The sequence below is a fragment of the Rhincodon typus genome, chromosome 14 (assembly GCF_021869965.1).
Source record: "Rhincodon typus isolate 14 chromosome 14, sRhiTyp1.1, whole genome shotgun sequence".
Lineage (NCBI taxonomy): Eukaryota > Metazoa > Chordata > Chondrichthyes > Orectolobiformes > Rhincodontidae > Rhincodon > Rhincodon typus.
The window spans coordinates 36,249,127-36,265,190 of record NC_063345.1 but is presented as its reverse complement, the minus strand read 5'-3'; the positions used below and the strand labels follow the sequence as shown (position 1 = coordinate 36,265,190).

Below are 16,064 nucleotides of genomic sequence, written 5' to 3'. Positions count from 1 at the left end.
GATAGGTGAGTGCAGGTAGGGAGTGGTGGGGATTGGTCAGTGAGGTGGGAGGGACGGTTAGGTGGGTGAGAAAATGGACAGGTTGTGTCAGGTCAAGGAGGAGGGGATGAGAGGGAGGGTTGGTCATGGGATGAGGCCGGGGTGGGGAGATTTTGAAACTGGTAAAGTCCATATTGAGACCATTGGGTTGAAGGCTCCCAAGGCAGAATATGAGGTGCTGCTCCTCCAGTTTCCAGGTGGCATCATTGTGACACTGGAGGAAGCCCAGGATGGACATGTCGCCCAGGGAGTGGGAGGGGGAGTTGAAGTGGAAGGTGTTGTCATTTGTCACGGACAGAATGCAGGTGCTCTACAAAGCGGTCTCTGAGCCTCTGCTAGGTCTCCCCGATATAGAGGAGGCCTGCTGTGTTCCTCCAGCTCCACACTGTGTTAACTCTGACTCCAGCATCAGCAGTTCTTACTATCTCTATTTAGAAATGAAGTTTCTTTCTGAAAATCAAGATTTGTCATGAGAAACACGACGTGAGATCCAATAATGACCCAATTTTTCTCTTGACAGGCACATCCTATCACAGTATTACATTTACTTTCTACAATCCTTTCACACTTTGAAATCACATTTCTTACTATCTAAAAAGTGAATCTCATGGCTTTGCTGGTAAATAACATATCTTTGCTGCCTCATATCTAGTTGAACAATAGCAAAACTTGAAGGTTTTAACCTCTTGTGCGTCTTGGATATTGTCATCTTGCAACTGTCCTTGTACAATTTTATGACCTGAGTAGGAGCAGAAGTAGGTCATTCAGTCCATTGAGTCTACTCTGCCACTGAATTAGATTATGGCTGGTCTGATAATCCACTGTCCTGCTTTACTCCTATAACTCTTGATTCTCTTGCTCTTTAAAAATCTGTGCACCTCAGCCTTGAATCAATTTAATGATCTCGCCTCATAAACCCTCTGCAGTCAAGAATTCCAATGATTCATTGCCTTTTAAGAGAAGAAATTCCTCCTTATTTTTGATTTAAATGGGTGATCCTGTAAGCTGCAATCATGCTGACTGGTCCTAGACGCACGCAAGGGGAAACAACCTGTCTGCATTTACCTTGTCAAGTTCCCTATGAATGTTACATATTTAAATAAGGTTTCCCCTCATTCTTCTAAACTCCAATGAGTACAAGCCCAAACTACTTAACCTCACCTTTTAAGAAAATACATTCAAACCTGCGGTTTAGCTAGGTAATTTAGTTAACCTTCTCTGGAGTGTCTCCAACGTCAGTACAGATTTCTTTTGATCAGGGGCCCAAAACAATTCACAGTATTCCAGCTGTGGTCTCACTAGTGCCTTTCATAGTTTTAGCAAAACTTTTATATTTAATTCCCTTTGAAATAAAGACCAACATTCTTACTTACCTTCCCTATTACCTGCAAACTTAGATGCTAACCTTTTGCAATCATGCATGAGAATCCCAAAATCTTTCAGTGCTACAGCTTTCTGCAATCTTTCTTCATTTAAATAATATTCAATTCCCCTATTCTTTCTGCCAAAGTGCATAACCTCACATTTTCCCACTTTATATTTCATTGTCAAGCATCCCTTTGAGGACTCTGTCATCCTTACTACTTGCATTCCAACATCTATTTTTTCTTCCATTTGATGTGGTACTTAAGGCACACTCTTTGGTTAAGTCCTTCAGCTGAGTATAGCTACTAGATTTAAACCATACTACCAGATAGCTTAGTGCAGAATTAATCCCCTGTTTGACAAATTTAATTTGATAGCAATATCTTAAGTAACTAAAATCTCTCCTACACCAAATAGGAAATAAATCTCAAACGTTGACAGGCACACTATAAATAACTTCAAACACTTTTGCAATGTAAGTTAAAATCTGTACAAAGGCAATGAGCAATGCCTAGCCAGTAAAATTACAAATGAAACCAGCCAGAAGCTAGGCAAACAGCTGACTAAAATAAAAATTGTGCCAATGAATTGAAGCACTCTCTTGAGTAACATTTACAATGTAGCTACCGAACAAAAAAAATTGCAATAATATCCTTACTCATAAACGAAACTGTCAGGTTCTGTAAATCTGAGAATAAGGCTTTCTCTGAGATTCCTGTATTTGTACTGTCAACATGACATTGAATTAGTTGGTATTTATTGACAATTATTCTAATGGGTTTTGTCTTGTTTCCAGCAGTCATAAGTTGCACCTAAACTTAGGTGGTACATTTTACCTGGATACTTGACCAAGCTTGTGTACCCTATTGTCACAAGTCACACATTGTCATAAACGTTTTCTACTTTTGCTCAAACATGGACATCAGAAGCTGCTTCTACTCACCACATACCTATAGTTCTGAGACCCTCTTGAATTTTGGAAGCATAGATTAGTGCTTGGCCTCGAGATAGAACAAGAATTAAAACACCAGAACTGGAGAGGTTAGCCGAAATACAATTTTGTAGCACTGCAGCCCAAGTTGCACCCAGATTAACATCTCCAACCCCGCTCCAATAACCAATCATGTTAAATTGATAATTGAGAATTATCACCTAGAGTTCTGTATTTATTGACCTCCAAAGGGATGACAAATAGAGAGGCTAAAAGTAATATCCTTCCTCAAAAGTAAAGCGAGCAACATCAGGTGGGATTTCCACTCTTATCAAGATGTAAACATTTTGCCAACACGCACTTCAGTGGATGTCAGGTTAGAGTAGAATATGGCTTTACATAGATATTCATTCAACATTCAACTAACCTACTGACACTATCTGGCTTTACGTAAAAATCGCCAATTAGGTGAAATACCAGACTCCTGTCAGGATCTAGGGACCTAGTTTCATCTGTTTCTGATGTTGACCATGACTATGGAGAAGTTCAGGAAGCAGAATGCAGATGTTTGAAGTGAGGGAGCCCTGCTCCTGCTGGCTCCACATTAAGGCATGTTTAAAATCGATTACCACCTGGTTATTGTCCACACCCTGTCGTGGCATATTTGATATGTTATAGAACATAGAACATAGAACAGTACAGCACAGTACAGGCCCTTTGGCCCACAATGTTGTGCCAAACTTTTACCCTAATCCTAAGGTCTATCTAATCTTCATCACTACCTTATGCTATCATCCATATGCCTATCTAATAGCTGATTAAATGCCCCGAATGAGGCCGACTCCACTACCCTCTCCGGCAATGCATTCCACGCCCCGACCACTCTCTGAGTAAAGGACCTACCTCTGACGTCTCCCCTGTATCTACCTCCACTCACTTTAAAATTATGCTCCCTCGTAATAGCTACCTCCACCCTAGGAAAAAGTCTCTGGCTGTCCACTCTATCTGTACCTCTGATCATTTTCTACACCTCCATCAAGTCACCTCTCATCCTTCGTCATTCTAAAAGTCCAAGCTCTCTCATCCTTTCCTTGTAAGACCTTCCCTCCATTCCAGGCAACATCCTGGTAAATCTTCTCTGCACCTTTTCCAACGCTTCCACATCTTTCCTGTAATGAGACGACCAGAACTGGACACAATACTCCAGACGTGGCCAAACCAGGCTTTTGTACAGCTGGAGCATAACTTCTCGGCTCTTGAACTCAATCCCTTTATTAATGAAAGCTAACACACCATACACCTTCTTAACAACTCTATCCACCTGGGTGGCAGCTTTCAGGGAACTGTGAACATGAGCCCCAAGATCCCTCTGCTCCTCCACACTGCCAAGAATCTTTCCGTTAACTCTGTATTCTGCTTTCAAGTTTGTCCTTCCAAAATGAATCACCTCACACTTTTCAGGGTTAAACTCCATCTGCCACTTCTCAGCCCAGGTCTGCATCCTATCAATGTCCCTTTGTAACCTAGAACAGCCCTCCGCACTGTCCACAACGCGACCCACCTTCGTATCGTCTGCGAACTTGCTAATCCACCCTTCCACTTCTTCATTCAAATCATTTAAAAAATCACAAATAGAAGAGGACCCAGGACAGATCCTTGCGTTACACCACTCGTTACTGAGCACCATGTTGAATATTTTCTGTCAACTACCACTCTTTGCCTTCTAAGGGTCAGCCAATTCTGAATCTAATCTGCCACATTTCCCCCTATCCCATGCCTCATTAACTTCTGCACGAGCCTACCATGGGGAACCTTATCAAACGCCTTACTTAAATCCATGTATACCACATCCACTGCTCTACCTTCATCCACGTGTTTCGTCAGCTCTTCAAAGAATTCAATAAGGTTTGTGAGGCATGATCTACTCCTCACAAATCCATGCTGACTATCACGAATCAAACTGTGCCTTTCCAAGTGATCAGAAATCCTATCTCTTAGAGCCCTTTCCAATAATTTGCCCACCACTGAAGTAAGTTTAACTGGCCTGTAATTTCCGGGATTATCCCTATTCCCTTTTTTGAACAAGGGAACGATGTTTGCCTCTCTCCAATCTTCCGGCACTATACCCGTCGACAGTGAGGACGAAAAGATCATCGCCAAAGGCCCTGCGTTCTCTTCCCTCACTTCCCATTGAATCCTTGGATAAATCCCATCAGGCCCAGGGGACTTATCTATCTTCAACTTCCTCAAAATTCCTAGCACATCTTCCTTACTAACATCGACCTTCCCTAGCCTACCAGCCTGTTTCACACTGTCCTCGTCTACAACTAGGTCCCTCTCAGTTGTGAATACCGAAGAAAAGAATTCATTAAGGACCTCTCCTATCTCTTTAGGCTCTGTGCACAAATTCCCTTTACAATCCTTGATCGGCCCTACCCTTTCTCTGGTCATTCTCTTTTTTCTCATGTAAGTGTAAAAAGCCTTGGGGTTTTCCTTGATCCTATCTGCCAAGGTTTTCTCATGCCCCCTTATAGGTCTTCTATGCTCTTTCTTCAGTTCCTTCCTGGATAACTTGTATCCCTCTAGAGCCTTTTCCATTCCTTGTTTCCTAAACTTTACATAAGCATCCTTCTTCCTCTTAACCAGTCGTTCAACCTCTCTTGAGAACCAAGGGTCCCTCACTCGACCGCATCTTCCCTGCCTGATAGGGACAAACATATCGAGCACACGCAGTATGCGTTCCTTAAACAATCTCCACATTTCAATAGTGCTCTTCCCTGACAGCATCTGTTCCCAATTTATGTTACCAGTTCTTGCCTAACAGAATTGTAATTACCCTTCCCCCAATTATAAAGCTTACCCTGCTGTATGTACCTTTCCTTTTCCATGACTAATGTAAAAGTAACAGAGTTATGATCGCTACTGCCAAAATGCTCTCCTACTAACAGGTCTAACACTTGGCCCAGTTCATTGCCAAGCACCAAATCCAAAGTGGCCTCTCCTCGTGTTGGTCTATCTACATACTGTGTCAGGAATCCTTCCTGAACGCACTGGGCAAAATCCGCTCCATCAAAACTACTACAACTAAAATGTTTCCAATCAATATTTGGAAAGTTGAAGTCACCCATGACTACAACCCTGTGACTTCTGCACCTTTCCAGTATCTGCCTCCCAATCCGCTCCTCTACTTCACTGCAACTGTTAGGGGGTCTGTAAAAAAACCACAACAAGGTGACTGCTCCTTTCTTGTTCTGGACCTCAACCCAAACTGACTCTGTAGACACGTGTTATAGAACCTGGCAGAGCAGTCACAAGGTACTTCAAAATTTGATTACATAAAACAGATTTTAGAAATGGATCGAGATAAACATGCATGTGAAATGAATTTGGGACTGAATTCTGGGCCCAACAATTCAATTTTGATATTGAAATGAGGCCTGCAGTTATGTTAGGCAACCTCTGTTGTTGCCCAAATAGGTGCTGTTATGTTGAACGTTGGTGTGGGTATCTGCACAAATATGGCACATTGTTAGTCATTCCTAAATGTGTCAATGCATTGCCTGTTTTATGGCCATTGGCTTGGTGCAATAAAGCTGAACTTTAACCCCAGTGACCTCTTCATCTCTTGGACTCAATGCTTGTAATGCATTCTTTTTCAATCAGTCAGCAGAGGGAGCTCTTACAATGCTGTGCTAAACTAAGTGCAAAGGGAGTATATTCTCCATGCATATTTCTAAATGATTCAGTTGGTTTTCTTATGCCATCCTTACCAAACACTAAATACTAGCTTAAATAAATAGGCTGCTTACCCTGTTTTGGCAAAATTTGTCCAGTATGTCATGACAACTGCACTAAGCATCACATCATTTTTGGAAAAATTGCACGGGAATAGATCAGTTGGTCCAACCATGGGGATTCCAAAGACATAGGGTACTTCATCACCATGCGATGCATCAGACCAGGCTGGTTTCATGTCACTTTGACAGTGATGGTAGAAGGCGTAGAAATATGTTGGAGAGCCATAACGTGCATGCAGATCAGCTGTCACCACTGCAGGCTCCACCCATTGATGGTCAGTAAACAGAGCAACCAAGGTTTTCCGCCGTGTCTCAGGATTATCACGGTCTGCCCAGTCAGTGTACATGAATTTAATTGTTTCCCGAAGCGTATCCTTACCCTCAGGGTAGCCATAAAGGTTATCCACAAACTTTGAAACAGTGAAATCAAAGTCACTTCCAGATATCCCATCATCGTGATCCACTATCCATTCCACAAATTTGAATCCTTCTCCCTGGTTGACTCCCAACATGATGTCATAATTTAGAAACTCTCCCTGCTCCATCAGAATTTCAGGATCATCTGGAATAACATCTCCGTCAATGACTGGGCCAAATGCAACATGATACTGGGCTGGCTTGATGTCCTGTTCCACAAGCTCCTTAAAAGATTTCTGCCTCAGACAGTCCACCATGTCAAGGGTGTCCAGCATGTTGCAGCCCACCTTTTCAGCTAGTAGTCTTGTGTACTTTGCTGGTTGGTAGTTCACTGCCCAACTGGATAAGGCTGATCCACTCTGAATAATCGCTCTTTGGAAAAGTCCTGAAGACCAAATCAGAGAGCATAATGTTACAAAACCACATTTTATATCACAAATAACTTTATTTATTGAGGGGGCTGAAAGCACACATTATCTTTGAAAAGTCTGACAACATTTTAAGTGACTTAAACAGAGGGAGGCACAAATTATAAAGCCATCACAAAACAACCTGGTTATCGGGAAATCACCCGGCAGATAGATCAACTTAAATGAGTGTAAATACCCAATCCCCTCAATCATTTATCCATAATGGCCCAGAAATTCTGAACAAATAAAATAAAACAAAAACTGCAGATGTTGGTGATCTATAACAAAACCAGAAATTGCTAGAGAAACTCAGCAGGTCTGCAGCATCTGTGGGGAGAAAACACAGTTAATATTTCAAGTCCAGTGACTCTTCATCAGAGCTGATTTTGAACAAACCCTACTTCCAGCCCTGATGAAATGAAACAATAATGTACAGATACATTTAGATGACTTATAATCTAGAAATTCCTGGACAGGAGCCTCCTGCTACTGATGAGAGAGCAGAGATCTGTTTAGAAACTCTCACAGCCAACAGCAGAAAAAGTAATGGCTGAAACCATGAAATAGTAGGAACTGCCGATGCTGGAGAATCTGAGATAACAATGAGTGGAGCTGGAAGAACACAGCAGGCCAGGCAGCATCAGAGGAGCAGGAAAGCTGATGTTTCGGGTCTGGATCCTTCTTCAGAACAAAAATGGTTGAAACCATGCCCTTTTAGCAGGAGTGATATTTGGTGGTTTGAAACGTCCAGAGACTTTGATAACTTCTGCAAAAAAGCTAAGTATGCAAGGTAATGTGGGAGTAGTGTAGCAGGTGAGTGGGGAAGGTGGGACAGGGTGCGAGGTGAGTGGGGAAGGTGGGACAGGGTGCCAGGTGAGTGGGGGAGGTGAAGGTGCCAGGTGGATTATAAGTGTATGAATGTTTAGTATGGGTCAAGGCAGTATGTTGACACAATGTGTTCTTTCCAGTGATGGGGGAGCTGGATGTTAGGTGTCAGTGGGGGGGAGCAATTTCAGGTGGGACTAGATTGTAGGCGTACGGGGATAGAGAAATACTGTTGGCTCAATTTGGGAGGAGGGTATCAGGGTCAGTGTGCAGAAATAAGGCCTGTCAGAACATTGGAGGTTGTTATATGTAGCAGTGGTGTGGAGTAGACATCAGGTTCAGTGAGGACAGGTCAGGCCAGAGAGGGTGGGGGTGGGAACAGTGGATGTGTGGGGTCGAAGGCATCGGCCGGGGAGGGGGGGTGCGCGTGGTTTAGTTGATGTGTTCAGTGGCAATGGGTTTATTTTGAATAGTTACCAAGGAGTCAGAAACAAAAATAGAAATTGCTGGAAAAACACAGCAAGTCTGGCAGGAGAGAAAGTGGAGTTAACATTTCAGGTCTAGTGACCCTTCTTCAGAACTGGGTTAGGAGTTAGCGCAGGTTTTTAATCACCTTGGTTTTCCTGGGTGATTATTAAACTGGATATTCATGAGGTACACTGGTTTATCAATAGCAATACAACATATTCCACCATAATTTGTAACTGCATGGCCTGACATATTCCCAAAGGAAAGTGGCTGTGATTTCTGGAACACAATCATCTCAATCTTAGAACATTGCCACAAGAATTTCACAGCTGAGTTTGCTTGAGTCTTGCATCTTCAGCTGCTTCACGAAGCAGCTTTTCTTTCATCAAAAGGTAAGCAGTGAGGATATTTGATTGCAATACAAGGAGCTAAGTTCCATTTACAACTCCTCATCATGAAGCAGTCCATGCTAATATGCAGCATGACCAGGACAACATTCAGGCTTGTGCCAATCAGTGACGATAACATTCATGCCACACAATTACTGGGCAATGGTCATCTAAACCAAGAGGCAGTCAAATTAATTTGTCTTTACATTCAACTGCATTACCACAATGAAACACTGAATTCCAAACCCTTGTCACCCAACCCACCCCCCAAAAAATACACTCTGTATCACCGTCCTGGAGTTTATCACAGAAAATTAACTGCACCAGCCACGCAAATACCATGTCAGATATCCTAATTCTCAGTGAGTTATTCAGCATGATTCCCCAAATCATTTCCACTGTTTACAACACTCAAGTCTGGAATGTGATGGCCCACTGGATGAGTATGGTTCAACTATACTTAAGAAACCTACTAGCACATGGAATAAAGCCGCCCTTTTGATCAGCACTTCATCCACCAGCTTAATGATTTACTCCACGAGTACACAATGGCTGCAGTATGTATGTATCATATATAAGATGCACTGCAACACCTCACCAAGACCTCTTTGGTAGCACTTGCCAAACCTGCACCCTTTACTACTTGGGAAGGCAAGGACAAAGGCACATGGGAACATCACTACCTCCAAGTGCTAGGAATGGTTTAGTTGTATTCTTACTTCTAAGTTATAGAGTTCTAAATTCAAGACTCACTTAGGATTTGAGCACAAAATCCACCAGACATTCCAAAATATTTTACAGCCAAATGCATAGTTTTGAAGTGCAATCAGTGTTGTGGTGTAGAAAATGTAGCCAGACAGAAACTCTGTACTGACTGTACGTTGCATTTTTGAAAGCTCCCTCTTTTAGATAACAAATCAAACTGAGGTAATGTCTGATCTCCCAGGTAAATGTAATATTTTCTCAGGACAATTGTGAAAAAAAAGTCTGGGGAATTATTATTGGTGGCCTGGCTGTTGCTCTCCGTGAATCAATATCATAAAAACATTATCTCGTCCTTATCACAGTGCTGCTTGTGGGAGCTTACTATGTGTAAATTGGCTATGTGGCCTTCCTAATAACTGTTACTAGATACTAACTGGCAATGAAGCACTTTGGGAAATCCAGTCGTTGTGAAAGGTGCTGTATAAAGCTTAATACACACCATCCTGACTTGGAAATAAATTGTTGTTGCTTCAATGTCACTGCATTGAAATTCTGGAGCTCCCTACATCACATGGGCTGCAACAGCTCACCACCACCTACTCAAGGACAATCAGGGGATGGGCAATAAACACTGAGCTTCTGATCATCATCCTCCTGTATGTTGAATCATACAGGGTTTTCTGTACCTGAGCTTTCTGTAGTTTACTTCACCTTCCAATAGGATGGCAGATGAACCACCCTTTAACCCCTGAATGATTGCAGCCCAGTTATGGTTCATACAGGTTTCCAAGGTACACGTAGTGTCAGTCTCCTAGCTGCTGGCTACAAATGCCAAATTAGCTGACAGGGCCTCTTCATCAGCGGCACACAGTTTCTTTTCTTTACTCTTTTGTGGAATGCAAGCATCGCTGGCAAGGCCAGCATTTGTTGTCTATTCCTAATTGTATTTGAACTGAGTGATTTTCTAGGTCATTTCAAAGGGGAGTTCAGAGTTATCCACATTGAATTCACATGTGGGCCAAACCAGGTGGGAATGTTCCTTCCTTGAATGACATTAGTGGACCAGATCAGCTTGTTTACAGCACTCGATGACCATTTCATGGCGACCATTTCTGAGACTAGCTCTCAGTTCTAGATTTATCAAATGAATTTAAATTCCACCAGGTAACATGGTGGGATTTGAACCCCTGTCTCCAGAGCATTATGATTATTTGTTGACTAACACTGTCAATATGCAACCTTCTCTCCCCACTATTATACCGTCTCTCCCCACTATGTTACCATCTCCCGTCTATTGTTCTCTATCTCCACTACCTGTGGTTGCTGTTGCTGGACAGGCTGCAGTTCTGGGTGTCTGAAAAGAAAAAAATCAGAACAAAAAGATGCATTCACTGATCTTGGACCTCTAGTGACACTGCTGCCAATTTCTTTAATTCATACAGGGAATTGACCTCGTTGGCCATCTGTTTCAACTTCCTTTTGAGGTTTGTCTTTGAGGGGGTCCTGGACTCTTCACAGAAATAAGGCCCCTTTCCTCCTGTCTGCTTCCAGCATTAACGCTTCCAAAGCTGCTTCTGTAATTCTGCAGCCTTGTCTCTGCCCTGGCCTTCCATCTTCCTTCGAACTACAGCAGTAACAGTTTTTTGTTATTCAATGCAGCTTCCCTTTAAAAGGAACAGACTGCCTTTAAGAACAGAAAGCTGGCTGCACATATACCTTCAGCAAAATTTTGCTCATACTCCCTGCAGAGCACAGAGACAGAGCAAATGTGGGAGCCTCTCAATTTTATAATATGATCATGGAAGTGAGATGGCTACACATCTTCACCGGAATATGAGCCCGATGTCCAATCACTGGCCCTGTGCTTTCTCTCGCTATCTTTAGCTTCTGACCTGCTTCCTGTTTCGTTGTTTTACTGTTCCTATAAATTTGTAGATCTACATAAAATACGCATTTTAGAAAATGTCTCTCTTTGTAAGTTTGGTTATTCTATTTGTGACTCTGACATATGAACCAGGAATTATAGAGTTGTGGAAAATATTGCAAGTTATACTGAAATAGATACATAATAATATGTTAAGAAGAACTCACAACAGCTTGTAAATTGGAACTGTTGGTTTAAACCACAAGTTTTAATAGTTGTTCATGAAACACTGCTCACTGATGTCAGCAGGACGTGCCCTTTTTTTGCTTTAATGAAATAAAAACGTCTGATCCCAAAACAGTCGATTACATCACACTAGGAAGCTAAGAGGCATTTTACATTCACACTGTTCACCTATAATGTTGCCTTCTTTCTTTAAATGACTAAGATTATTAAGGGATTAACAAGCATTACACATTTATGGCATAAATGTCACATTCATAATTAATTGGATTAGAAAAGGCCTGAATTTTCCCAATTCCCAATAGTTTCCAACTGTTAATGATTTATTTAATGAGATTGACTGCCTCTCCTTTCTGAAACACTGCAATTACACTTTTCCTTTAGAGCTGTGAGCTTCAAAAGAAGATGATTTCATTGTAGCTGTTACTGATCAATAAAAATGACCTCTCTTTCAGAAACCCAGGACAATCAAAATTCTTGTTAGTTTTAGGACGGAGTTTGGATACTCGAGTTTGGATATGATCATGCTACATATTCAAATAAGCACAAAATGATTGTCATGTGACTGCTGAGGCTATTTCAAGAATGTTTGATTTTTAAGTATTTTGAGTCAACGTATTCAGATACGTTGCAACACATTTCTCACACAGGTGGGACTTGAGCCTGACTTTCTGGCCAGGAGACTACCAGTTAACCACAACAGCTGTTCAAATGTTTATTTTGAAACTTTTGGTAAAATGCTGTTATGGGTGAGAAAGTTGTCAATGAGAAAGCTGGGGTAAAATAGTGGTGTAGTGCTGAAAATCCAGAGGTCCAGGTTAATGCTCTAGAGGTAAGGTTTAAAATCTCACTTAAATTGTTATAAAATATACAAGTGACTTCAGACTCAGACTGATATTATACATTCATAACTGCTCTCTGAAATGTCCTGGTAAGTCACTTAGTTCATGAGCAATTAGGAATGGTGACCTTGCCAACAATGTACATATCACACGAAAGAACACATTTAAAAAAATAAATCTCCCCCAGTGAGAAATATCCCTCCCATAATAAGCAAGTAACACTTTACTGATATTTGTGGATTATAGCTGTGGTGGAACAACTACACTGTTTGCTTACTGAATCTCACTAATTACAAATCCAAAGCCACTTATTATGTTGATTTGGGGGTGCAACTATCTCTACATAACTAGGTTTCCTCTTCTGTAGCAAGAAAGTATCCCTTCTATAACTCTTCCTTGGTCATAAAGCCCAAATCTATCCAAAGTTAAATACTTTTCTATTATTTCAACTCTTGTAACAGCTTTCTCGCATTGATCATCATGATACACGATAAAGCTTGTCATCAGATAAACATATGTCTTACCTTTTGTCTTTGATCCTTCTCTCTTTGTTTCTGCCAACATCCTATGTGTCTGTATTTTATCAATATTAATTGATTTTCCAAACATTTGGCACTACATTCTTTTCCATTATCTTGCATGCTCACTGTAATGTTCACCATGCTCATCCCCCACCTCCATATTTAACTTAATCTTTCACAAAACTTTAAAACTTTCAAAACCTGCATCTCCTGGTCTTCCTTGATCTCTTGTCTAAAGGACTTTAAAGCCCAACTTAGTGGAATCCAACATCTATTTCCTGGTTTTCATGGTAATATTTTTAAAATTTATTGATGTCCTATACAATGTGACTTGATCCTATTTCCTTTTGTTGTATCTGATGTTGATTTTAAATCTGAAAAGCATATCAGACTGAGTAATGAGGTGGGAAAAGGATGGTTCCAGTCTGAGGCAAAGGTTTTGGTCAGCTTTGCGAAGATGCTTTTACGCTTAGTTGGAATATGCACGTGAGTATTTCATAGGTCTGTGGAATGCATGGCAGTTCCACATTGACACTATGTCATATTTTCAGATGCTGCTGCCAACGTGTGGTATTCTGATTTCAGTAGTTCGCTGCCACCAACCCTCCTGTCACTATATTGGATTTACCGCCTGTTTATCTATTAGTGGTACAGGACAGACCAGTGATTAGTCTAAACCGAAGAGATACTTGTCATGCATGACAAGGTAGCTAACTGCATTGCAGTAGGTGCAATTTATATTAACCCGCTAGGCATAATTCTTCAGGACTCTAGGAAACAGTTCAGAACAAATCTGCTCTATTTGGGTTCTTGTGCAGAACTTAACTGTATTCACAAAGGCTGTGTGACACCAGTAGATCAGGTGGAGCTCAATGCAAAAGAAACATTGACTCTTCAAAATGATTACCTTATACAACATTGGTTAAAGTTCAAGACAATGGTATTACAGCAAGAGATCATAGACAAGTCACAAGGGTGATTAAATCGGGCTACTATCCTAGTTTCCACCAAGTGGTAGAGTTAAAATCACTCCTTTAAAGTACTAAAATGAAAGGTAATTGTATGTTTGTGGTATTAACCTTCAACTAATCTTATTGGCTTCACCTGGAATAATTCCAATGAGGATTTTATATTGTATCGAAAATTATCCCTTTTGTTGATGGTTTGATAATAAGTAGCTTTCTAAACCATGAACCTTATAACCCTGATATTTGAACAAGTTACAGTTCCCAGCTCTAATGAACAGTATAACATTGACTTTTTTTTGTTTAAAATATTAATGTTTAAGCCAATATTTCTTCTATCTTTTGATTTACTTCTCTTCTCCACAATCTCATTCCCAGCTCCCATTCACAAATGCTGTTATATTCCCTCACATTGAAGATCTAAGAACTTTGGTCACAACCCAGATCTTCTCCACAAATTTCTAATGTGTGTGGAAAATCTTGTTTCTCTGGCTCATTTCTGAGGTCTTAGCTTTATCCTACAAAGTTCAGATTTTCATTTCTCATTGACTGTTGAAGGGCTCACCAACCAAATCTGGCTTATTTTGTGTGTGTGAAATTGGATTTGATCCAGCAGCAGATGAAATAATTTTCCATGCTCTAATACATACATTATACTCTGGTTCAGAAAGATGGAGTTAATTCTTCATCTGAACTTCTGAATAAATGACCAGAACTTTATGTAGGAGAGACATAGGTACGAGTGTGCAAAATTTCACTTGTGCGATCTGAGACAGAGATTTTCAGGAATGGGTAGTGATGCCTGATGCTTTATCAACTTATGACTGCCAACAGCTAGTGAGAAATGTTTGAAGCTGGTATGGGCTTTTCTGTCAGTAAAATCATAGGTGAAAGGAATTCATAGGGAGCATCACTGTGGATGCTGGAAAATCTAAAATAAAAATTGAAAGTGCTGGAAATAATGAAAGTGCTGCCAGCAGTTGAGAAGATGAAATAAAGTTCGTGTTTCAATAAATCGTGGAGCTTTCTTCAAAACAAATGAAACAGAAGATATTTCAGAAGTTAAAGAAGAACAAGTTCAGAATATGTTGATCAGAAACTTGCATTGGGAATTGAGACATTGGCTCTTTCAAAACAAAACTAAGTTACACCCTGTGTGCCAGAACAAATTGCTGACTGCTAATAGAACAAAGAAAGAACAAAGAAAATTACAGTACAGGAACAGGCCCTTTGGCCCTCCAAGCCTGTGCTGACAAATGATCAAGTATTATGTATGCTTGTGATATTATTTATAGTTGTATTGAAATACTCCTATATTCTTTACAGTAGTGTGAAAAAAGTCTCAAAGTTTTTTATTCATTCATGGGGATTCTGACTTCACTTAAAAAGCCAACACATCTTGCTATTCGCAAAGATCCTTGAGAAGATGATGGTGAACTGACTTCTCGAGCCACCGCAGTCCATTTCGTGTACACACAGCACTTTTGGAAAGTGAGTGTCAGAATTTTGCCCCAGTAACAGTGAAGAAATTTTGTCATTCCAAATGAAAAAAATAACGTGAGATTTGAAGTGTAACTTTCAAGTGGTGATGTTCCTATGCATCTGGTGTCATGGAATGGCCGTGCTTACTGCTTTGGAAGGTGCTGTTGAGGGAGTTACCCCAGTGCTTTTTGCATTTGATACACACTGTAACCTCTGCCTTCCAGTATTAAAAGGAATGAATATTTAAGGTGGCGGATAGGGTGCTAGTCAAGATGGCTGCTTTGTTTGGCTACATAGAGTCGATGTAGTTGTAAATATGGCTAAAATAAGAATTTGACAAAGCAAAAATGACTAACTTCATTTGCCTTGGTGGTCATGGCGAAGTAATACTGAGAGAAGTGAAAAGTAAGGAAGTTTTGCAATATATTTGCATGAGTGAATTAAATTGGAAGTTTGTGCCAACTATAGCCACTATAGTGCCGACTTTGACAAATTTGTTAGGAAAGGGTAGAACATTTGAATGGACACAAGAACGGAAGAGTACCTTTGACAACCTGAAAACTTTCCTTTAATTGCACCAGTTTTATCAGCACTGAATTATGAAAAACAGTTGCAACTGGTTATTGAGATAGTAGGAACTGCAGATGCTGGACAATCTGAGATAACAAGGTCTAGAGCTGGATGAACACAGCAGACCAAGCAGCAACAGAGGAGCAGGAAGGTTGACGTTTCGGGCCTAGACCCTTCTTCAGACTTGGGGGAGGGGAAGGGGGTTCTGAAATAAATAGGGAGAGAAGGGGA

General features: G+C 40.8%; 1 protein-coding gene across 8 annotated transcripts in view; it reads right to left on the bottom strand.

The window, feature by feature from the left end:
* Nucleotides 1–16,064, bottom strand: part of nlgn3a (neuroligin 3a) — a 187,685-nt gene that overhangs the window by 25,244 nt on the left and 146,377 nt on the right. For all 8 annotated transcript variants that reach the window (XM_048605126.1, XM_048605122.1, XM_048605124.1 and 5 more), the window contains one exon: nt 6,145–6,934. In XM_048605126.1, the coding sequence (XP_048461083.1) occupies nt 6,145–6,934 (790 nt within the window). The remainder of the gene's footprint in view (nt 1–6,144; nt 6,935–16,064) is intronic.